This window comes from Sorex fumeus, unplaced genomic scaffold (genome assembly GCF_029834395.1).
Source record: "Sorex fumeus unplaced genomic scaffold, SorFum_2.1 ptg000233l, whole genome shotgun sequence".
Lineage (NCBI taxonomy): Eukaryota > Metazoa > Chordata > Mammalia > Eulipotyphla > Soricidae > Sorex > Sorex fumeus.
This window is the reverse complement of record NW_026606290.1, coordinates 394,487-416,222: the sequence shown is the minus strand read 5'-3', so window position 1 is coordinate 416,222 and position 21,736 is coordinate 394,487. Positions and strand designations below refer to the sequence as shown.

At 63.8% G+C, this 21,736-nt stretch overlaps 1 protein-coding gene across 1 annotated transcript in view; it reads left to right on the top strand.

The window, feature by feature from the left end:
* LAMC3 (laminin subunit gamma 3) overlaps nucleotides 1–21,736 on the top strand; it is a 45,152-nt gene that overhangs the window by 15,176 nt on the left and 8,240 nt on the right. The window contains exons 4-22 of the mRNA XM_056108908.1: nucleotides 1,605–1,771; nucleotides 3,568–3,756; nucleotides 3,874–3,991; nucleotides 5,085–5,183; nucleotides 6,330–6,466; nucleotides 8,800–8,913; nucleotides 9,549–9,738; nucleotides 9,852–9,955; nucleotides 11,257–11,475; nucleotides 12,414–12,599; nucleotides 14,016–14,261; nucleotides 15,112–15,271; nucleotides 15,455–15,597; nucleotides 16,104–16,282; nucleotides 17,301–17,442; nucleotides 18,209–18,414; nucleotides 18,751–18,833; nucleotides 19,882–20,016; nucleotides 20,721–20,865. Coding sequence (XP_055964883.1) covers nucleotides 1,605–1,771; nucleotides 3,568–3,756; nucleotides 3,874–3,991; nucleotides 5,085–5,183; nucleotides 6,330–6,466; nucleotides 8,800–8,913; nucleotides 9,549–9,738; nucleotides 9,852–9,955; nucleotides 11,257–11,475; nucleotides 12,414–12,599; nucleotides 14,016–14,261; nucleotides 15,112–15,271; nucleotides 15,455–15,597; nucleotides 16,104–16,282; nucleotides 17,301–17,442; nucleotides 18,209–18,414; nucleotides 18,751–18,833; nucleotides 19,882–20,016; nucleotides 20,721–20,865 — 2,962 coding nt within the window. The remainder of the gene's footprint in view (nucleotides 1–1,604; nucleotides 1,772–3,567; nucleotides 3,757–3,873; nucleotides 3,992–5,084; nucleotides 5,184–6,329; nucleotides 6,467–8,799; nucleotides 8,914–9,548; nucleotides 9,739–9,851; nucleotides 9,956–11,256; nucleotides 11,476–12,413; nucleotides 12,600–14,015; nucleotides 14,262–15,111; nucleotides 15,272–15,454; nucleotides 15,598–16,103; nucleotides 16,283–17,300; nucleotides 17,443–18,208; nucleotides 18,415–18,750; nucleotides 18,834–19,881; nucleotides 20,017–20,720; nucleotides 20,866–21,736) is intronic.

Genomic DNA, 21,736 nt, shown 5'->3' with positions numbered 1-21,736 from the left:
AAGGCTCTTGGTCAGCCCCAGGGGACCCTGACTGGGCCCCCGTACCACGGCTCGGCCCAAGGTGGGCCCACACTCCCGGTGGCCAGGCACGTCCTGCGCGGGCAGCTGTGCCCAGCCCTGGTCTGGGGCATGTCCGGCCGAGCCACTGGGGCCTGTCCATGCTGCTGGGGATCACAGGGGGACCCGGAAGGAGCGTGGGGGAGGCGGAGACGGAGGCGATGGGAAGACCAGGGCGGGCATAAGGCTGGGGGCCGTGGTGGGCTAGAGGTGTGCCCAGCTGAAGACAGGACGGAGGGCAGAATGGAAGCACTCATGCTAGAAAGTTCTTGGGCCCCTGCCCTGTTCATTCTTTTATTATTTTTTTAAAAATTTTTTGTTTGTTTTGGGGCCCAGCCAGCAGTGCCCAGGGCTGCCTCCTGGCCGTGCACTCAGGGATCACTCCTGGCGGCTCCGGGGGTCCTAAGGGGTGCCAGGGATCGAACATGAGTCCGCTGCCTGCAAGGCAAGTGCCCTCCCTGCTGGACTCCCATTTATCCTTCAAAGCAAAACCAAAAACTTGGGGCTGGAGCGATGCTCAAGGGTTTGGCCAGTGTGATCCTTGGGGCCAGTCCCCGCCGGGTGGTGGGGAAGGGTGACAGCAGTCTGGCCTGTTGAGGGATGTTGAGTCTGGCCCCTCAGGATGGAGCCCCGGGGTACTGGGGGGCTCGGGGGATGTGGAGTCTGGGAGGGATTCCTGGGCCCAGCTGCTGCATGGGGCAGGTTGTTCTTCCCAGGTCTGGGGAGCCTCCTGCCCCCCCAGCCTCCCTTGATCCAGGCTAGAACCCCAGGAAGGGGGGCTCCCAGGACTGTCAGATAAAGGCGGCTGAGTGGGGGTGGTTCCAGGCCAGAGAACATCTGGGCCCCAGCTGCCAGAGCCGGACCACCCTCAGGCCAGCAGCCAGCATTGCGGGGACACAGAGTCCCTTGTCCTGACACTGGGGGCAGTGTCTCCTGGGACCGCCCCTCCAGCTGGAGTGTGGGGTGTTCCCTGTGCAGCGTGGGGAGGAGTCATGCCCCCTGACCCCACAGCACTGCCCCCCCCAGGAGAGAGCTGCAGGGGTGCAGCCCAGGGAGTAGGGGGACCCAGCGGGGTCACATTCAACCTGCCCATCAGCACTCCCCCACCCCCACCTGTGTCCCAGTCTCGGCCACCTCATCTGTGAAAGGGGCATCATCATCCCCCCCAGGCTGCAAAGCGTGATGCTGGGAACGCCATGTCAGGCTGGCGTGGGGAATGGGGGGCTGTGGTCGGGCCGAGGGGTCCCCAGGCCAGGTGCCCCCCGAGCACCTCTGCTGAGTCGGGGACCAGCCTCTCTAGGTGGAAGTGGCATGTGGCCCCACCCGGTGACTCCGCCCCCAAGGTGGCTTCTTCCTGGCTCCTTGTGGCATCGTGAGTGGCTGCGGGCCCCCACTGCAGGCTGAGGTGGCAACGCCGAGCCCAGGACAGCCACAGTGCTCGCTCGCTGCTCCCTGGCCGGGCACAGGGTGGCTGGGGAGCCCCGAGTGGGTGGCAGGAGGGCAGGGCTGCCCTCACCCATCGGCCCCCTGCCATGTGCCTCCCACAGGTGCAAATGTAACGGTCACGCCAGCGAGTGCGGCCCTGATGCCAGGGGCCGCCTGGTCTGCCGGTGCCAGCACCACACCACGGGCCCCGACTGTGAGCGCTGTGAGCCCCTCTTCCAGGACCGGCCCTGGGCCCGCGGCACCGCCGAGAACGCACATGAGTGTCAGCGTGAGTGGCACCAGGCGGGCAGCGGGGTTGGGAAGGCTCGTGGGCGGCCTCAGGAACACACGGGCAAATCGTGCGACATGCGTGTGCACATACACACATGCACACACATTCACATCCCCATCCGTGCAAATGCACACACATACACACCGTGCACATAAATACATGCAACATACATGCATGCAACAGACATGCACATACATATGCACGCCAGTGCACGCAAATGCATACACTCCTACATGCACACACCCATACATGCACACTCGCACACTTACACACAAACACACCTGCATGCACCCACACTCACACCCTGCACACAAATGCACACACAACCCACAAACACATGCACACACACATAAACCCATATACATACACATGTCCATGCACGTACACACCCACACATGCATGCACACGTACATACTTCCACTCATACGTGCCCACTTACACACACATATATCCACACACAGAAATGCATGTGGCACACACACATATACAAATATGCACACACATACACACACACACAAACACATGCACACACACACGCACACACATTCACCCTGGGGGACGGCGCACTGCTCGTAGGTAGTCCCAAACCCAGTGGGAGCTCAGGAACATGCACAGGTATTCAAGCACACATGTGCCCTCACCCATGTGCACATGCATGTACAGATACACACATACACGTGTCAACAGCATGTGCACACACACAGTGGTGCATGTTCACCGCGGGGGCAGGGCAGTACTCCTGGGTGGGCCGCCCCCTCCTGGGGCTCAGAAACACACACTCGCCCCCCCTCCATGTACATGGGGCTCGTTCAGCCCCGCCCCGCCTGTTTGAACAGCTCTGGCTGCGGTCACTAATCAAAGCCAGGCTGCCAGGTTCGGGGGCGCTGACCTGCCCACCCAGCCTGTGCGGGGGGGGGGGGGGGGGGTGGCGCGAGGCAGGCAGCGCTTTGTTGCCTGAGTCCTGGCCTCAGACACGCAGGGGAGAGTGGGGCTGGGTGCCTCCTCGGGGGGTGACGGCCTCGAAGCCTCTGCTTCCTCCCTGCACCCCCAGCTGCTATCTGGGGCCCTCAAGCCGTGTGCGGTATGCGGGCCTCCACTCCTGCCATGCAGGCTGGCTGCCTCCTCCAGGAAGTCCTCCTGGACTGAGGAAGCTTGACTGGCCCCTCGTGAGCTGGAGCACCTGTGGGAGGTCCCCACAGCACTCGATACCCAGCAGCCCCCTCCTCAGCCTGGCGGAGCATCTCAGGCTGCCCCGTCCCTGGCCCCCAGCCCCGCCGCCCTGAGCCCTGAGCTCTTGGGTCTGTGGGCTCTGTGTGAGGCCAGGCTGGGGCCTGGGATGACTTGGTGTCTGCAGCCCCTGAGTGAGGCCCCACGGCTGCCCTGGCCCCAGGGGCCATGCACGGCCAGCCTCATGGCCTCCTGGCCCTCAGGCCCCTCACGAGGCTCAGCACCCCCCTGCGTCCTGCCCCTCCCCCTTCATGCCCATCTGTCCTCTGCACCCTCCCTGCTGCCCACCCCAGTGCCTTTCTCCCCACCCCCAGATCCCCCCCAAGGCTCCTCCCGTCACCCCAGGCCAGAGACCCTCCCCTCTGCCTTCAGGACGTGCCACTTGCTCACAAAGTCAGCTGGCTCTCCAGACGTCCTGTTTGGAAGCCTCGAGGCTGGGCCTCCAGCGCCTTGATCGTGCTGTGCCTGAACTCCATCATGGCCGTCAGCCCAGGGCGGGCTGAGAAGCACAGACCCTACCTGCCCTGTGTGACGCGGCTCATTCCAGCCTGTCCCCGTCCCCACAGCCTGCAACTGCAGTGGCCATGCCGACTCCTGCACCTTTGACCGGGAGCTCTTCCGCCTCACTGGCCACGGTGGCCTCTGCCTGAACTGCCGCAACCACACGGCCGGGCAGTTCTGCGAGCGCTGCCAGGAGAGCTTCTACCGCTGGGACACGCGGGCCCCCTGCCAGCCCTGCGACTGCCACCCGGCCGGTGAGTGGGGGCCCCCCACCCCGACCCCTCGCTCGGCCCCGGCCAGTGAGTGGGGTCTCCTGCCCTGCCCCCTCACTTAGCTCCGGCCTCACCCTGCACCCCCCACCTCCCACCCAGGCTCCCTGCACCTCCAGTGCGACAGCTCGGGGACCTGCAGCTGCAAGGACACTGTGACCGGCTGGAAGTGTGACCGCTGCCTACCCGGGTTCCACTCGCTCAGCGAGGGCGGCTGCAGGTGAGGCGGCTGCAAAGAGATAGATGGGAGGTAGGGGCTGCAGGGGATGGGGAGGTCAGGGGAGGGGGCAGTGAGGGTGCCGGGCAGTTAGCAACTGACCAGGCCAGCAGGAACCGGGCATAGGCTGGGCCCCGGGGGGCGGGACTGGCAGAGTCGGCAGGGCTGCGTGGGGGGCAGGGCTGGCAGGGCTGCGTGACCCCAGAGGGGCAAAGGGGAGGTCGGTATAGGGCTGACCTGGCCCCCACCTGACCCGTGAGCTCCAGGAGGGCAGGAACATGTCAGAGGGCGCAGCAGGGCGGGGGTGGGGAATAGATGGACTGGCAGACGGATGGATGGATGGGTGGATAGATGAATAGGTGGGTGGGTGGGTGGGTGGATGGATGGGTGGGTGGATGGATGGATGGGTAGGTGGGTGGATAGATGGGTGGGTGGGTGGATGGATGGGTGGGTGGAGGGGTGGATGGAGGGGTGGGTGGAGCGGTGGGTGGAGCGGTGGGTGGATGGATGGATGGAAGGGTGGGTGGGTGGGTGGGTGGATGGATGATGGGTAGGTGGGTAGATAGATGGGTGGGTGGATGGGTGGGTGGGTGGGTGGGTGGATGGATGGATGGCTGGGTGAGTGGATGGGTGGATGGATGGGTGGATGGAGGGGTGGGTCGGTGGATGGACGGATGTGTAGCTGTGTGGGTGGATGGACAGACAGATGCACTGTGGGGAAAGGACTTGCCTGGCACATGGCCAACCCGGGTTCCATCCCTGGCACCCATATGGTTCCCCAAGCCCTGCCAGGGGTGATCCCTGAGCACAGAGTCAGAAGTAAGTTTTGAGCACTGCTGGGTGTCACCCACCCCCATCCCCAGTAGAAGGACGGGTGCTAAGGAAGCGGGTGCTGAGCAGGTGGCCGAGGGGAGCAGATGGGCTGAGTGCTGAGTGAGGGCTGGGCTGCCCCGGACATGGTGGATATAGCAAAGTGGGGCAGCTCTGGGTCCCACATCTCGTGGGCCGCTCCAGAGTGGGGATGGCATCCTTCTGAGGAAGAGGGGCGGTCCACACCCGGGGCCTGCTGACACCCCTGCCCGCTCCTCCCTGGCAGGCCCTGCAGCTGCAGCCCCACGGGCAGCCTGGGCACATGTGACCCCCGGAGTGGACGCTGCGCCTGCAAGGAGAACGTGGAAGGAGGCCACTGTGACAGGTGGGCAGCGTTGAGCGGCCGCGCGAGACGCCCCTCAAGGCCACCATCTGCTGGCCACGGGCCTGTTGTGACGCCTCCAGTAGAATGTGGATCCGTGCCGGGCCCGTCTAGACAGAACCGGTGCCAAAGCCGTGCAGCTGGCCCTGACCACCCAGGGCTGCCCTCGCCCACCGTCACGGGGCTGTGGGCTCTTCCCCAAGACCCCCAAGCGAGTGAGCGGTGGGGTGGGGTGGGGTGGGGAGCCATATCCCTCCACGTCCCCCTCGCACATTAAGTGGACCTCGGGTCCCTCCTGGCCATACTGCCCATGGGAGTTGGATGCGCTGGGCGACACTGGCCCACATTCCTGGCCGGTTCCTGGTGGCATGTGCGCATGTCACCAAGCGCTTGATTCCTCCTTTCAGGCGGGGAGTGAGGGCTGGGACAGCCAGAAACCAAGAGCCATGTTGAAATGCCAAGCAAACCCCAAAGCAAACACAAAGCCCCCTGGATAGAGGGGGATGTCCCCAGGAGCCCCCTGTGTGCCCGTAAGATCCCACAGGCTGGGACAGTCCCAAGGGCAGAACCCATGGCAACGTGGGCATGACTCCCAGAGACCAGTCAGCATCCGCACACGATGTAGCTGCGAGGGTGGTCAGTGAATACCGGGGGCGGGGCAGGGGCAGCTTAGTGCAGAGAGTGGGTGTGGCAGGAGGAGGGACAGGGGACAGGCCGGAGGGGAGGCCCGATGGCTGCCAAGCCCAGGCTCTGCGGGACACAGCGTCTGGTGGGGACCGCAGGTCGCTCATGCCTGTGTTTATTCCTTCGACCGCTCCAGCTTCCGCCCTCCGTCCTTGGTCACACGCCCCCGCTCCCCAGGGCCCCTGACCTGAACAGGGACCCCAGCGGGCAGCCCTGACCCAACTCTGTCTCAGCGCTCCTGCCACACCCACGTGAGCAAGGCCTGTGCCCAGACTCCTCCCCTCTCCTGCCAGCAAGGACGGACCCCCAACACCCCCAGATCCAGAGGCTTCCCCTGGACGCCTGCCGGCCTCTGGGAGGACATGATCTGGGGATTCTGTGAGGGACACTAGCTGGCCGTCAGCACAGGGAGCCTCACCTCCGGGTGCTCTGACTCGGCCCCCGCCCGCCCCACCTCCCCCACAGGTGTCGCCCCGGGACCTTTAACCTGCAGCCCCACAACCCGGCCGGCTGCAGCAGCTGCTTCTGCTACGGCCACTCGCGGGTCTGCTCAGCGGCCCCCGGCTTCCGGGAGCACCGGATCCTGTCTGACTTCCTCCAGGGTGAGTCGGGGTCCCTGCAGCCCCCAGCCCCTGGGGAGAGCCTTGCCTGGCTGGGTGGGGGCTGTGGGAGAGATGAACCCCCATTTCTGTGCTGTGGACTCGGGCTCCACTCCCTGGCCTTCGTTTATTGAGCGCCTGCTGTATACAGGCCCCGTGCTGGGCTCTGCGCTGTCTTCCAGGAGGGGCAGCTGAGGGCCCCGAAGGCCAGTGTCGGCGCCAGGTTGGGAGATCCAGCCTTTTCCATCTCTCTCCCCGACAACACTATTTTCGGTTTTGGGCTCACAGCAGGCAGTGCTCAGGACTCACTCCTGCTCTGTGACCAGGGATCACTCCTGGTTTGACTCCAGGGACAATGCTGGGGTTTGAACCCGGGTCAGCCATATGCAGGGCAGGTACCCTCACTGCCCTACTGTCCTCCGGTCCCTACAAGTTTCCTCTAAACTGTGCAGGCCTCCGTGGGTGCTGGGGCCAGGGTCGGGTGCTCTGGGGGGCGGGGTGGAGTACTAAGGGGGCTGGATGGGTTACTCTGGGGGGCTGGGTGCGAGGTACTCTGGGGGACTGGACAGGTTACTCAGAGGCCAGCTGGGGTTAATCTGAGCGCTGGGTGGGGGTTACTCTGGGATGCTGCAGTAGGTACTCTGGGGGCTGGTTGGGGTTACTCTGGGGGCCGGGTGGGGGTACTCTGGGTTCCCACCTCCAGGTGACACAGGTGCATCTTTGGAGCGGGAACATGTGGGACTCTGAGCCCCGCGTTAGAGCACAGCCTCAGAGCGCCCCCACCTAGTCGGCGCCCCAGATGCAGGGGCTGTGCGCCCTCTGCTGGGGACAGGGCAGACAGCAGGCAGGAAGGCTGGACTGACGGGGCCTGGGTGAGTCTGAGCCACGCGTCGGGCAGGACTTAGGACGCAGTGGTCCCAAGAGCACTTTTGGGGGGTTGGGGCCACCCCGGGGTGGTCCTGGTGGAGCACACTGGCGTGTCCCAACACCCCTCACTAAACTTAAACAAAAGCTATGACTAGGGCTGGAGTGATAGCGCAGTGGGTAGGGCGTTTGCCTTGCATGCGGCTGACCCAGGTTCGAATCCCAGCATCCCACAGGGTCCCCTGAGCACCGCCAGGAGTGAGTCCTGAGTGCAGAGCCAGGAGTAACCCCTGTGCATCGCTGGGTGTGACCCAAAAAGAAAAAAAAAGATCATGAGCAACGCACCCAGGTTCAAACCCCAGCCAGTGTGGCACCTTGCTGCTCAGGATTGTCTGTTTATACATATTGTTTGGTTTGGGGCCACACCCGGCAGTGCTCAGGGCCGACTCCCGGCGCTGTGCTCAGGGATCACACCTGACAGGTATAGGGGACCCAGTGGGGTGTGGGGGGCCGAGCCCGGGTGGGCCGTGTGCAAAGCGAATGCCCCCCACTGTGTGCTTAGCAGTCGGCCCTCTGGCTCTCACGTGCCCTCTAGAGCGGCCCTGCCACGTTACCCGAGGCCCCGCACAGCTGTAGCCCCCGGGAACTGCCAGTGCCCCCTCACCCGGGGCCCAGTGAAGTGGGGGGGGCAAGTGGGGCTCCCGGCCGGGCACCCACCTCACGTGTGAGCCCTGGGCTCCGGCCCAGGCACCGCAGAAGGGGGCCAAGTCCCAAAAAGCATCTCTGTGTACTTAAGAGTCTGACCTCCGACCTGACCCAGGAGGGTCACGGGGAGCTCCGGAGCATCTGACCAGCCTTGCAAAAGGGTCCCGGGCCACTCGTGCTTCCACTGTACAGCTCAGAGAGGCTGAGTCACAGCCCAGGGCCACAGCCCGCAAGGGGCAGAACCCGTCTCGCACCCGTCAGATCCCAAGCTCGTTGTCCGTCTCCCCGCCGACCCCAGGGCCCTCCAGGCGTGGGACTGTCCAAGAACCCCTTGAGGCCGCTGCTCTGAGCCCCTGCAGAGGTGGACAGAGTGTTGCTGGCCACCCAAGGCCGACTTCCGGAGGCCAGGTCACTCCTGTCCAGGGGTCTCCTGGCTACAGCCCAGAGCCTGGCAGGACAGGGGTGAGGACATGGCCACATGAGGACGCTGTCTGATGGCCCTGATGGCTCAGTTCCAGCGGGGGGGGGGGGGACCCTGTGTGTCCCATGTGGACATGGTGGCATCTGGAACTCCATGGAGCAGACCCTGAGCTCTGGCTTCTCCCAGGGCGCCCGTCCCCACTCCCTGGGATGAGACCCTCCACCCCCCCCACTCCACCAGCCCCCTCCCCCACTCCCTGCACCCTTGGGGCCAGGCCGGGTGCAGGGGCGGGGCTGCGGCCACTGTCTGGCCTCACGGGGGCTGTGTGTGCTTGTGTGTCCTTCAGGGGCCCAGGGCTGGCGGGCCGGAAGCGTGGGGGGCTCAGCGCATCGGGCACAGTGGAGCCCCTCGGGGCTGGCCCTGAACCCCAAGAAGAAGGAGGAGGAGTTCATAGCACCAGGTATGGACCTGCCCACCCCCGCCCCCAACCTCCTGCCCTGTAACTTGGGGGGAGGGAATCTCTCTTGCCCCAGAGCCATTGAGGGGAGAAGCACTCCCGGAGCTGGAAGTGACCGTCCAGATCCTGCCCCACGGGGGCTTCTGCTGCATAAGTGGGGGCTCCTACCCCACAGTCCTGAGAAGCCCCAGAGGGGCCCAGGCAGTGCGGAGTCGGGGCGCACAGTCCCAGTACCCCAGTACCGCCAGGTGCAGGCCTGGCGCCTGCAGTGTGGGGATGCTTTCATGTTTTTTACTTTTTATTCTCTTAATGGCCGAGGGGATACAAGGCTGTCCTGGCTCTGTGCTCACAGTGGCCCTGCGGGGGCCTGGGGACCCCTCTGCAGGGTCAAGCCTGGCTGTCTTGGAGCCTTCTTTTGTTTGGGGCCACACCAAGAGATGGAGGGTGGGGGGTGGGGGGGGGCTTGTGCTCTGGGGCTCCACATGCAGATCACGTGCTGCGGCCAGGGACCCTTTGATTTTTCTCTTCACCCTCCTTTGGTGCTGCTTGAGCATTTAATCGCCGATGGAAATCGATGGAGACGTTGCGAAGGGAGCTGAGGCGTGGGGCGGGTGAATGTCTGTCTGTTCTCATTGCAGAGCAGTTCCTGGGAGACCAGCGGCTCAGCTATGGGCAGCCCCTCACCCTGACCTTCCGGGTGCCCCCCAGGGTCACGCTGCCGCCTGTGCAGCTGTGGCTGGAGGGGGCCGGCCTGGCCCTGGCCCTGAGGCCCGCCAACGTCTCCGGAAGCCGGGCCGGACGGCCAGGAGAACTGCAGCTCCGCTTCCTGTGAGTCTCCCGTCGGGGTGCGGGGCCGCGGCTCCCCAAAGCCCAAACACCTCAGACTCCCCGTCCCCACCCTGGCCGTGGCCTCAGCGTGGCATGTCCCTCGCCCCCGGCAGGCTGCAGGAGACGTCTGAGGACGCACAGCCCCCGCTGCCTGCCTTCCACTTCCAGCGGCTGCTCACCAACCTGACAGCTCTGCACATCCGGGCCAACCTCTCTGGTCAGTGACGAGGTTCCTGCAGCCACCCCGGCACGCTGGGCCGGGCTCCTTCGTCCACAGCCTGTGAATCCCAGCTAAGCCAGAGCAGTCGGAGCCCCCGGGCCTGGGGCCCGGAGCTTGGAGGGGCTGCGCGGGGTCGGGCCAGGGAAGCAGCCCACCCTGGCTAGGTCCACCCCCTCCCGTGTCCCCGACCCGGGCTTCCTGTCCTGTGGTTCCCATCTGTTCTGGGGGGGGGAGGAGTTTTGAATGGAGAGGATCCCCCTCCCTGTTTCCAGAAGCTGCACAACCTACATTTGTGTCCCTGTGTCCAGGTGGGAGCACCCGACCCTCTCGGTCACTGTCTCTGGGCTTTCAGATGCCACCCACAGGGGCTGGGGAGACGGGATGATGGGAAGGGCACTTGCCTTGCATGCAGCCCACCCGGGGTTTATCCTCGACACCCCATAAGGTCCCTGCAGCCCGCCTTCCAGGAGTGACCCCTGAGTCCAGAGCCAGGAGTGAGGCCTGATCACCACTGGTGTGGTCCCCCAAACAAAAATAAATAAATAATAACAAAATGCGTCCCTCTGGGCCGTTGTGGCTCACCCCACATGCAGCTGAGCCCAGTCTGATCCCCAGCACCTCATGGGGGTCCCCAGTCCAGCCAGGGCAGTGACGCCCCTGCTCAGAGAGCTGGGAATAACCTCTGAGCCCCACCAGGTGGGCTCCCAAACCAGATCAATAAGAAACGAAACCGCGCTCCCCTCCCAGGGCTGTGTCTGTCGAGGCTGTTCCGGGCGCCTGTCAGAGGGGGGAGGTTCAGCAGCTTCCTCGGCGATGCCGGCAGGATGTTTCACTCACGCGGAAAACAGCCTGTCCTGAGTGATGATGGTGCTACAGGCAGGGTGCTTGCTTTGTGCAGAGCCTTCCAGGGCTCGAACCCCGGCACCACATAGCATCCCCTGAGCCCCACCAGGACTGAGCCCTGAGCACCACTGGGTGTGGCCCCAGACTGAAAATCAAACCCAACAAAAGGGGTCATTGAACCCTGTCCCACACTCTATCCCTCTCTCCCTCTTTCCCTCTCTCTGCCCGCCTCCTTCCCCCTCCCTCTGTCTCTTTCTCTCCCCCTCTCTATCTGCTCCCCTTCCTCGTTCCCCCTCTCTTTCTCTCTCTTCCCCTCTCTGTCTTTCTCCCTCTCTCCCTTGCTCTCTCCCTCCCTCCTTTCCTCTCTCCCTCTCTCTCTTTTCCTCCCTCTCCCTCCCTCCCTCCCTCCTTCCCTCTCCCTTTCTCTCTCTCTCTCACTCTTTCTTTCTCTCCAGGTGAAGTCTTCCTGAAGGAGGTTCAGCTCACGTCTGCCCGGCAGGGGCTCTCCCCGCCAGCCTCCTGGGTGGAGACTTGCTCGTGCCCCCCTGGGTACACAGGCCAGTTCTGCGAGTCCTGTGCCCCTGGATACAAGCGAGAGACCCCAATGGGGGGTCCCTACGCCAACTGTGTCCCCTGCACCTGTAACCAGCATGGCACCTGCGACCCACACACCGGTGAGTCTCCTTCTGTGGCCAGGCCACTGACTAGAGACCGAGAGATCCCGCAAAACTGGGGCTCAAATGGTACCACCGAGTCCGGCCGTGTGCACAGAGACCCCTCCCAGGCTGTGCTGCCTAGCGGGTGCCCCCAACATTCACACACACCCGGCCTGTACGGTCTGCAAACTGTGGGGGCAGAGGTGCAGGAAGCCTGCCCGGCCAGTAGGTGGCAGAGGTGCCCCACCTGCAAACTCGTTGCCCACTGTTCTTCCTGTACCCGGGGGAATGCTGGACCGAGCGTGTGGGGTCCCTGAGCCAGGATGTGACCCCCGCTTTTCTCAGACTGACACTTTTGCTGACAGTTGGACCCAGCAGTACTCTGGGTCCAGCCAGACCCACTTGTCATCCTCATAGTGCTGCCCCTGCTGGACAGAAGGGGTACTGCAGGTGTGGTGCCCCATCCAAGTGACGGGCCTCTCTGCTCGTCCACTCCAGGCTCCCGGCCTATCTTGGTACCTGGCTGGGGGAAGTGGGGGTGGGGCCGCTGGGAACTGGGGGTCTTGCTAACGCCAGGTGCCTTGGGGCTGGAGAACCTCGTCTGCGGAGTCTGCCACTGTCACCAGGCAGGGCCTGGAGGGGGTCCACCCTGTGAGACCAGGGGGCCTTAAGCACCCCACAGCACTCAGGGGAGCTCTGCAGACCGGAAGCCTGGCTGGGGGCAAGGGGAATCTCTCTCTCTGGTCCTTGAGGTGGGGTGGACTCAAAGCTCAGTGCTCACATGTGGCCTTGGGTTGGAAGATCTAATCATTAAGACCTAATCAGGTCAGGCATGGTGCAGGGACATACCTTGGACACTGTTTGGACCCTCAAGGGTCAGAACACGGGGCACAAGCTGGTGCTGCCCTGGTCTGGTTGGTCTGGCCATGAGACAGCAGGTGATGGTCTTCCCCCAGGGATCTGCCAGTGTGCCCACCACACTGAGGGACCATCCTGTGAGCGCTGCCTGCCAGGCTTCTACGGCAACCCTTTCATGGGCCGGGCTGACGACTGCCAGCCGTGCCCGTGCCCTGGGCAGTCAGCCTGCACTGTCACCAACAGCAGTGAAGTGGTGTGCACCCAGTGCCCCCTGGGCCAGAGAGGTGAGTGGCGGGGCTGGGGGCAGCAGGTCTGGGGTGGAAGCCAGGCCACTCACCATGTCCAGCTGAGCTCTTGGGAATCCCAGGTGCTGGCCGTGGGCCCCTGGAGCCTGGTGGAGGTGGACTGGGGCTCAAACAAGGACCCTGATGACCCTGTTCCCAGGCAGGGTCAGGGTCTCACTGAACTGACTCCAGGGGAGATGCAGGGCAGGACCTAAGGGACTTGCTTGCCTGTGGCAGGTCTGGGTTCAGCCCCCAGAAGCACGTGGCACCTGGAGCATCACAGGTGCAGCCATGGAAACCCCTGGACAGAGCCCAAGCCCCCCCAAACGAAAGAAATATATAGACCAACGCTGACTTGTTAAATGTTAGAGCGAGAAAAAAAAAAACAATCAAAGTCCCATTGTAAAGACATTCAGTCCCTGAGGCGGGGGAGCACAGCCTCGGCGCAGAAACCAACCGTTCAAGGAGACATTTAAAGCAGGGAGAAGCAGGACCAGGACCAGGGATTGGAAAATGTCAAAGCGACCACAGGAAGGGGGGCGCGGAGCTGCAGAGAGGCCACAGTGGGGGGCGCTCAGCTTGCATGCGGCAGACGCGGGTTCAATCCCTGCCTCTGTATAGGAACGGGCACCGCCAGGAGTGACCCCTGAACACAGCTGGGTTTAGCCCAGACCCCCATACACACACATACCACACACGTACACCACCCACACACACACACACACACACACACACACACACAACCCACCACACACACTCAGACACAAACCACACACACTCACATACACCATACACACCACACACAGACACCACACACACACAGATGCCACACACGCCACACACAGACACTACAGCATACACCACCCACACATGCACACACCACACACGCCACAGAGAAAAGAGCAGCGAGGCCAGGGAGAGGAGGAGGCGTGTGAGGAGGTCTGGTGACTAATCCAGCTCATCAGGATGCTGGTGCCGACGCAGACGATGGCTCCAGGGCGATTAGGAAGGAGATAATGTCCATGATCATAAGCAAGACGAAGTGGACGATGACAAGATGCTCACCGAGACTGAAATGACAGATGAGGAAGTCAGGGGACCGGTCAGGATGATGAAGACCGGGATGAAGATGAAGGCGGAGGTGATGGGAAGGTGATTAGGCCGGCGGAGGTTTGCTGGATGAAGACGCTGATGATGGGGGAAGGAGGATGGTCCGCGGGCTGCTGAGGACACAGGCAGGACTGGGGACGCTGCTGAGACTTTGCAGGGACCCCAGCTCGTGTGGCAGAGAGGAACCAGGAAAAGCATCATCCTGGTGCCCCCAGTGCTGGCCCCCTGTCCACTCTGCCCCTAAGAAGTGGGCAGGCACCTGTGGGGTGCGCGCCCACCCCACCCCCTCCACTCTCCTCCCTGCAGGCCGGCGCTGTGAGATCTGCGATGACGGCTTTTTCGGGGACCCGCTGGGGCTCTCTGGGCGCCCCCGGCCCTGCCAGCAGTGCCAGTGCAGCGGGAACGTGGACCCAAACGCCGTGGGCAACTGCGACCCGCACTCGGGCCGCTGCCTGCGCTGCCTGTACAACACGACCGGGAACCGCTGCGAGCACTGCGCGGAGGGTTTCTACGGGAGCGCGCTGGCCCCACGGCCCGCGGACAAGTGCCGGGGTCAGTGCTCGCCCCCACCAACCCAGACCCCCCGCCCCCGCTGAACGAGCGCCACCCCCAGCCCTGCCCCACACCCCCACAGACAAGTGCTGGGGTCAGTCAGGGCCGCCCCCAACCGGGACCCTGGCCCCCAAGTGGGGGTGAGCGAAAACCAGCCCCTTCCCGGACCCAGCGTACTTCCTAGACACATTCCGGGGGCGCTGCCCTCCTTCTGCCCCACCCTGGACCCCCTAATCCTCAGACAAGTATGGATGCTACTCCCCTCGGCCCCCAGCCTCCCAGCCCACCTGCAGACAAGTTGGAGGGGAAGAAGCGCCATCCCCCACCCCGAGACCCTCATCCAGGCCAGCGCCCCCGGAAAGCTGGAGCCTCGCTACCGCTGGGGCCCCCCCCACTGCCTCCTGCTGCCCCCCACGGAACTGCCTCCCGCTGGGCCATATCTCCTCATCTCGCCCCCCCTTGGCACCTAAAGTGACCCCTCATGGCCTGCGACCCTCTTCCTGCCCTGGCCCAGAATGCTCTTCAGCCCTGTTGGCTGCCTGGTCACACTGGGCCACCCCTTCCCTGACTCAGGGGTCCCCCAAAACTGTCCGGAAATCATGTAGTGCCCAGCCCGGCCTTGGGGCTCCTGGCCCTTTGGTCACTGGCTCCTCGTTCCCCAGGGCCAGACGGTATGGCAGGGTCCCCCGACTCCCCGCGGGGTCCCTGGGCCCCCTCCAAGGGCCTGGGTTCCACCCAGAGCCGCTGTTGGAGCCGGGCTGCGTGCATTTCTGTGGGTTCCTCCCTCTATCCCCCCCATTTGGACGGATGATGTGTGGGTCCCCAATGCCCCTTTTTGCTCCTGTCTCAGCCTGCAGCTGCCATCCCAGGGGCTCCGTGGGCGCTGGCGAGGACAGACCCTGTGACCCGGTGACGGGCCAGTGCACCTGCCTGCCTCACGTGATGGGCCGGGACTGCAGCAGTTGCATCCCGGGTTTCCACGGGCTCCAGCAAGGCCTCGGCTGTGAGAGGTAGGAGGGCAGGGCCTGACCAGGCTTACGCCAACCCAGGCCCCCAGCCAGCCACTGTGCCCTTCCCCAGGGAGGGGGACTCGTGACCCGGCTGGCCTGGGGATGTCCCCGTGGGCATCACCCCATAGGCTCAGGGGCTGGGGTGGGGAGCGCCCTGAGCTGGGACTCCTTCCTGTCTTGCAGCTGTAAGTGCCACCCGCTGGGCTCCCGGAGTGACGAGTGCAACCCGAAGACTGGGCACTGTCCCTGCCGCCCGGGCGTCGGGGGCCCCGAGTGTGACAAGTGCCTGCCTGGCTTCTTCGGCTTCTCCATCAAGGGCTGCCGGGGTGAGGAGGGGTCTGAGGTGGGGGGTGGGAGGGAGATGGGGTTGGGGGAGGAGAGGTCCGGGGTGAGAAGGGGCCCAGCTGGGGCCAAGGTGAGGAGGGTCCCAGCCAGGGTCGGGGGTCTCCAAGAAGCGTGGAATGAGATCTCAGAGCAGGCCCTGGAGGTACTGAGACCCACTGAGCCCCCCGCGGCCTGGGCATGGCACTGCCTCTCTGAACCTCAGTTTCTCATATGGGGTGCTGTGGGGGTCGGGGGGCTCTTACGCAGGACTGGCCCGGGGCTGAGGAGACCACAAGGTTAACCCCATCCCCAACCCCTGATGCTGAGCCCACCAGGAGTGAGCCCTGAGCACAGGGTGTGGCCTCCACACCCCAACCCCCAGTGTGCACCGACCTCAGGCCTGAACCTGGAACCCTCAGCCAGGGCCCCACAATGCACTTGTGGGGGGCTGGGGGCTGGGGAGCTGGGGGCAGCGGGGAGGGCCTGTGCCAGCTGCCCACCCCTCCAGCCTGCAGGTGCTCCCTGCTGGGCTCCGTCTCGGCCCAGTGTCGCGAGAACAGCACATGCGTGTGCCGCCCCGGCTTCGTGGGCTACAAGTGTGACCGCTGCCAGGACAACTTCTTCCCTGCTGCGCGTGGTGCCCGTTGCCAGCAGTGCCCGACCTGCTATGGCCTGGTGAAGGCGCAGGTGAGCGCCCGCCCTCTCCGGGGGGGCCCCCCAGCCCCTCCCAGACCCCTCCCAGCACGGCACCCCATTTCTTAAGTTCGCAGTACCACAGACAACCTTGCGGGGGATGTAGGACAGGAAGGGGAGACCTTTTGGTGGGCACAGGAGGTTTTTGAGTGGGGGTTGGTGACTCTAGCAAGCAGGCAGAGGCCGTGGTCATACTGAGTGTCGCCCTGTGCCCCCAAAGGGAGAGAGGGAGGCTCACCCCGCTTTCCTGCACCAGCAAGGCCAGCTCTGGAAACAACGGCACCAGTGGGCACTGGTGTCCGCAGCGTTCCCAGACATAGCTGCAGGGTTGAGGGGTTCCCGCCCCCGCCCCAAGTCTGCCCCCAGCAGCTGTGACCTCCACCCTTTGTGCTCAGGGTTTGTGCAGCTGCCTTTGTGGGCGGCTTCTCAGCCTCCCGGACTCGGGAATTGAGGTGGGTGTAGGCTGGGTTGCCCCTGTGGTGGGCGATTCCGAGGTGCCCGTGAGCCCGCATGTGGCTGGCGGTCTCTCACGCCAGGCTGCGCACACGCGCTCTCCATGTACTCTCTGCTTCTCAGGGTGGGGACCCGAGGGCATGAGGAGAGGCTCTGTCTGGCCTTGCCTACAGCTGCGGTGGCTAGACCCGGGTTCAATTCCCTGGCGCCTCCTGTGGCCCCCCTGAGCACCGCCAGGGGTCACTCCTGAGCACAGAGTCAGGAATAGACCCTTGGGTGTGACCCCCAAGAAATAGTTAATAAAAATTTTAAGCCCTGGGCAGCTGAGGGTGTCCGTGCCTGCCTGCTCCGGCTGAGTCCTGGCTGTGCGGCCCGCTGGTCATCCCAGCCCGCCCGCGAAGGACATGGCAGTGTGCCCGCCAACTGCTGCTTGCTGAGGGTGGAAGCCAGGGGCGTGAGGGGGCTGGGGGGTCTCTTCCAGGCTTCCGGGTGCTGTGCTGAGAAAGAGCCTCCGGGAGCAGGCCAGGCCCGTGGCCTCACCACGCTTCCCTCTGTCCAGGCCGACAGGCTGAAGGCCAGGCTGGCCCTGATGGAGAGCTGGCTGCAGGGCTCCAGCTGCAGCAGGCCCTGGGGACCCCTGGACGTCCTGTACGGAGATGACCCGCAGGGTGACGCCTTCCTTGGCTACCTCCTGCCCCAAGGTGCGGTGGGAGACCGGGAGGCCAGGGCAGGGCCGAAGGGCATGGACCTGCCTTGGCTGGGGTCGCAGGGTGGCTTTAGGGCTTGGGGAAGAGATGCTGGACGCAGCCCCCGCGCTCCATGGGACCCACAGCTGCCCACCCAGAGCAGTGGGGCCCGGCAGTGTCCCCCACCCCACCCGGTGCTGCGCCTGGCTGGCTCTGTCCGTGGTGCTGAATCCACGCCCTGCTGTCCCGGCATAGGGAAGGAGGCGCATGTGCGGAGAGCCCCTGGGCTCGGCCAGTTGGAGCCTGGCCCAACACTGACAGCTAGTTGGGGACCATATCAAAGGGCATGTCTCAGAGCCCACGTCCCTTCAGCAGCCAGGGTGACGGAGTGCCTCTTAGCTTGACTGGTCTCGAGAAGACCAGCGGCCAGGTGCTGCTGCTCAGTGGCCAGCCAAGCACCTCTGTGGGCACCAGAGCAGGGAGTGTCAGAGTGGGAGGAGGAAGCTGGACCCAGCGCTTTCTCACTCTGGGTCCAGAGGCGGCTGCGACTGGCTCCTGGCTGGGGTGGGGAAGGGAGAGGAGAGTATGGGGGCTTCCATTCAGGATTTGCTTTCTCTGGGCCTCAGTCTTTGCATCTGTGAAATGGGGAGGTGCTCCCTTTGGCTTGAACAGACAGATGATTGGGGATTGGAGATGGAGGTTAGCAGTACTGGGAAATGGGGGGAGGGACACGAGAGTGACAGTGTGACCCCAGGACTATGGTGGTTTTTTTTTTTTGCAGAGGTCCAGAAAGCCTTTCTGGAGCAGGTGATCAGACTGGAAGCCGCAGTGACGGCCATCCAGCAGCAGCTGAGGGGACTGAACGGGGCGACCAACTGTGCCCAGGTTGGGGCCCAGAAGACCTGCAGGCAGCTGGCGGAGGTGGAGGCCACGCTGGAGTCCACAGAAGAGGAGATTCTGCACACCGCCTCTGTGCTCAGAACTCTGGTGGGCGGGGGGAAGGGGCAGCCCTCCCGACTGAGCCCCTACTCAGTGCTGTGGTCTGGGGCGGGGAGTCTGCATGTCTCTCCTCTTGGGAGCCTGGGTTTCCTCATCTCAATGTGGGGGGGGGGTGCGGAGGAGGAGGGGAAGGACCCACACCAGGCCTGTGCCCTGGTTCGGAGTGCAGCTCCACCCATTAAGAGAACCCCATCCTGGAAGTGGGCGTGGCCACCGCGGACGCCCCGCCCACCAGGACTGCCACTCACGGTTTGAGGAGTCCCGTGTGACTCTGTGGGCCCTTGCCCTCGCCCTCCCTCACTCCTTTTCCTTGTCTCGCTAAAGGGGATTCCTCTGAGAGTGGAAGCACCCAGTCAGCTCAACAACTGGACCCAGCTGGCCATGGAAGCTGGTGCCCTGGGCAAGAGGTGAGCGTCGGGAGGGTGGGTGTCCCGTCCGCGCAGTCGGGAAAGGAAGCTTGTCTCAGTGGACGCATCCGCAGGTTCCACTGCTTGGATGTTTTCTCTTGTTTTGGGGCAGCACTCAGTACTGGTGCTGGGATTCACTCCTGGCAGTGCTCGGGGACCTCCCATGGTGCTGGGGACAACTAGGATCAGTAGCACGGAGGGCAAACACCTTAACCTCTCAGTTTTCACAAGCAGAGATTTCTTGGAACCAGAACTGTAGTACAGCGGGGAGGGCATTTGCCTTGCACGCAGCCAACCCGGGTTTGATCCCCAGCATCCCATATGGTCCCCTGAGCACCGCCAGGAGTGATTCCTGGACATTGCTGGGTGTCACCCAAAAGCCAAAAAGAAAAAGAACAAAAGGAAAATGCTTAAGATTCTCCAGGCCCCAGCTCAGCCACAGTTCTCCACTTGAGATCTTCCTCCAGGGACTCCAGCCCCCAGCCCATTTCACAGATCAGAAAACAGACCTAGAGGGACTGGAAGGGGCTGGAGCGATAGCACAGTGGGTAGGGTGTTTGCCTTGCAAGCAACCAACACGGGTTTTATTCCCAGCATCCCATATGGTCCCCTGAGCACTGCCAGGAGTAATTCCTGAGCGCAGAGCCAGCAGTAACCCCAGTGCATTGCCGGGTGTGACCCAAAAAGAAAAAAAGAAAACAGACCCAGAGAAGTGGAGTGACTTGTTCAGGGACACACAGCTGGAGAGTGCCAGGCCCAGGGTGTAAGCCCAGGCTGTCTCGGGCCCATGTCTTCACTGGCGTGACCACCTGGTTGAGAGCCGAGAGTGCCAGACACAGTGCCAGACCTGATGAACTGTGGCTTGCCCCCAGCAGAGACTGTTTCACAGACACCGTCGGGGCGAGGGGAGGGCCGTCCTCGGCATCAGACCGTCCACGTAGCAGGCAGAGGGAGATGGACCGCGGTGGTGGGCGTACCTGGAGCCCCAGGTGGTGGTCGGTGCAGCCTGTGGGCAGAGGGGGTTGATGCCCCGGGCACTCTTTTGCAGCCACAGGGAGCTGGCCATCAAGATCGAGAACACAGCTCAGAGGGCCCTGCTGGCCTCCCACACCAGCCAAAGGCTTCTCCAGAGTCTGGTGGAGGGCAGAGCGGCGGGGGGCCCGCGGCCGCAGCTGGAGGACAGGTGAGGCCCTCAGCTGTAGGGAGGGGAACAGGGCAGCGCCCTTCCCCCAGGCCGGATGGCCTTTGGCGGTGGGTCGGGGTGTCTGGTGAGTTGCAGAAACATAGGCACGGAGGGCGGGGAGGGGTTTCGTAGTCTCAGCCTTGCACCCAGCTCCTTCCACGGGGCCACGGGTGTCCCAGATCTTGCAAGCTACCAAGTTTATTTCCTAAGTGAATCTGATTGGCTCAGGTCAGTGGCCATGGGCCAATCATGTGCTGAGGTGAGGTCACGTGCCCAGTTTCGGGCGGGCCTTCGGGAGGTGGTTGCAGGAGGTGGTTGCGTTGGTTGGTGTAGCCTTCTGGCCCGGTAGCTCAGTGGTCTCCACTTAGAGGTGGGAATCACGTGGCCAGGGTCGCCCGAGGGCATGGCCACAGGGCATCCCTGACTCCAGGTTTTAGCCAGGTCCCCAGTCCCCCTGAGCAGCTAGACATATGTAGCCTCTGATTCCGGAGGGGCCCAGCACGAAGGGCGTCACCACCGCTTCCGTTCGCCCCCAACCCCGGGTGGCCACTTTCCAAACCAGCCCTGGGCTCCGGGCAGCTGAGTGGAGCCGGCTCCAACATCAGGGCTGCTGTGGGGCTTCTCCAAGGGGCACGGGGCCAGCGACGGGGAAGAAAGGCCCCGCACCCGCCCCTGAGATCCACATGGGCTCTGTATGCTCACAGGTACCAGGAGGTGCAGGTGGCCCAGAGGGCGCTGGACAGGGCCCTGACTCAGGCGCTTCCCGAAGCTAAGAGCGTGCTGGTCGCCGTGCAGCAGATGGACGTGGACGCAGCCCTGCGCCCGGCCTCGCTGGCCGCCAAGGCACTGGTCAGCTGGGCTTCCCCTGGGCAGGGCGGGATCTGGGGCTGGTTCCCGTGTGCTCTCCAGGGATTGGGGAGATATTGTAGGGGTTGGGCGTGCAGGCCTTCCTCTTCACAGACGCAAATTTGGTCCCCACGCACTGTCAGGTGTGTCCAAGGCCCCAGGCCCCAAGTGGGTCTCTGGCTGATCTCTGACACCTGCACTAAACAGGCCAGCCCTACAGACCATATCACTGGGAGTGGCCCTAGGCCCCCTGAGCACTACTTGGGAGCCCCTCAATCCCCCCAAATCAGTCATCCATCCCCAGGCTTGGCAGTGGCCAGCCTCTGTGGGTTGAACGGACTCAGGCCAGCGTGTCCACTGTACTGCTGTGGCATTAGCAGTGGCCTGGGCAGCCTTGGGGTCAGATCCCAGCCCCGCCACTCCATGGCCATGGCCAAGGACTTGTCCACTGGGCGCCTCAATCAGTTGCAGACCGGAAGGAGCTGTGCCTCTTAGGGCAGTGAAGGAGGCTTAAGGGGGCCTCACCCCCCTGTGCGAGTCTGCACTCACCACCACTGGGACCACTGGCGCCACCGGGCCTTCTCACTAGCTGAGCTTTAAAAGATGACTCGGGCCAGAGAGATAGTCCAGAGGGTAAGGCGCTTGCCTCGCAGGTGACTGATACGGGTTCGATCCCCGGCAGCCCATATGGTCCCCCAAACACTGCCAGGAATAATTCCCGAGTGCAGAGCTGAAGTAACCCCTGAGCATCGCTGCGTGAGACCCCAAAATAAAAAAGAATAAAGATGAATCTTATGCAGATGTGCCAGTCAAAGGGTTGACTCCCCGCAGGCTGCTCTCTGGGAGCATGAGGTCCCTGCGTGGGCCCAGGAGC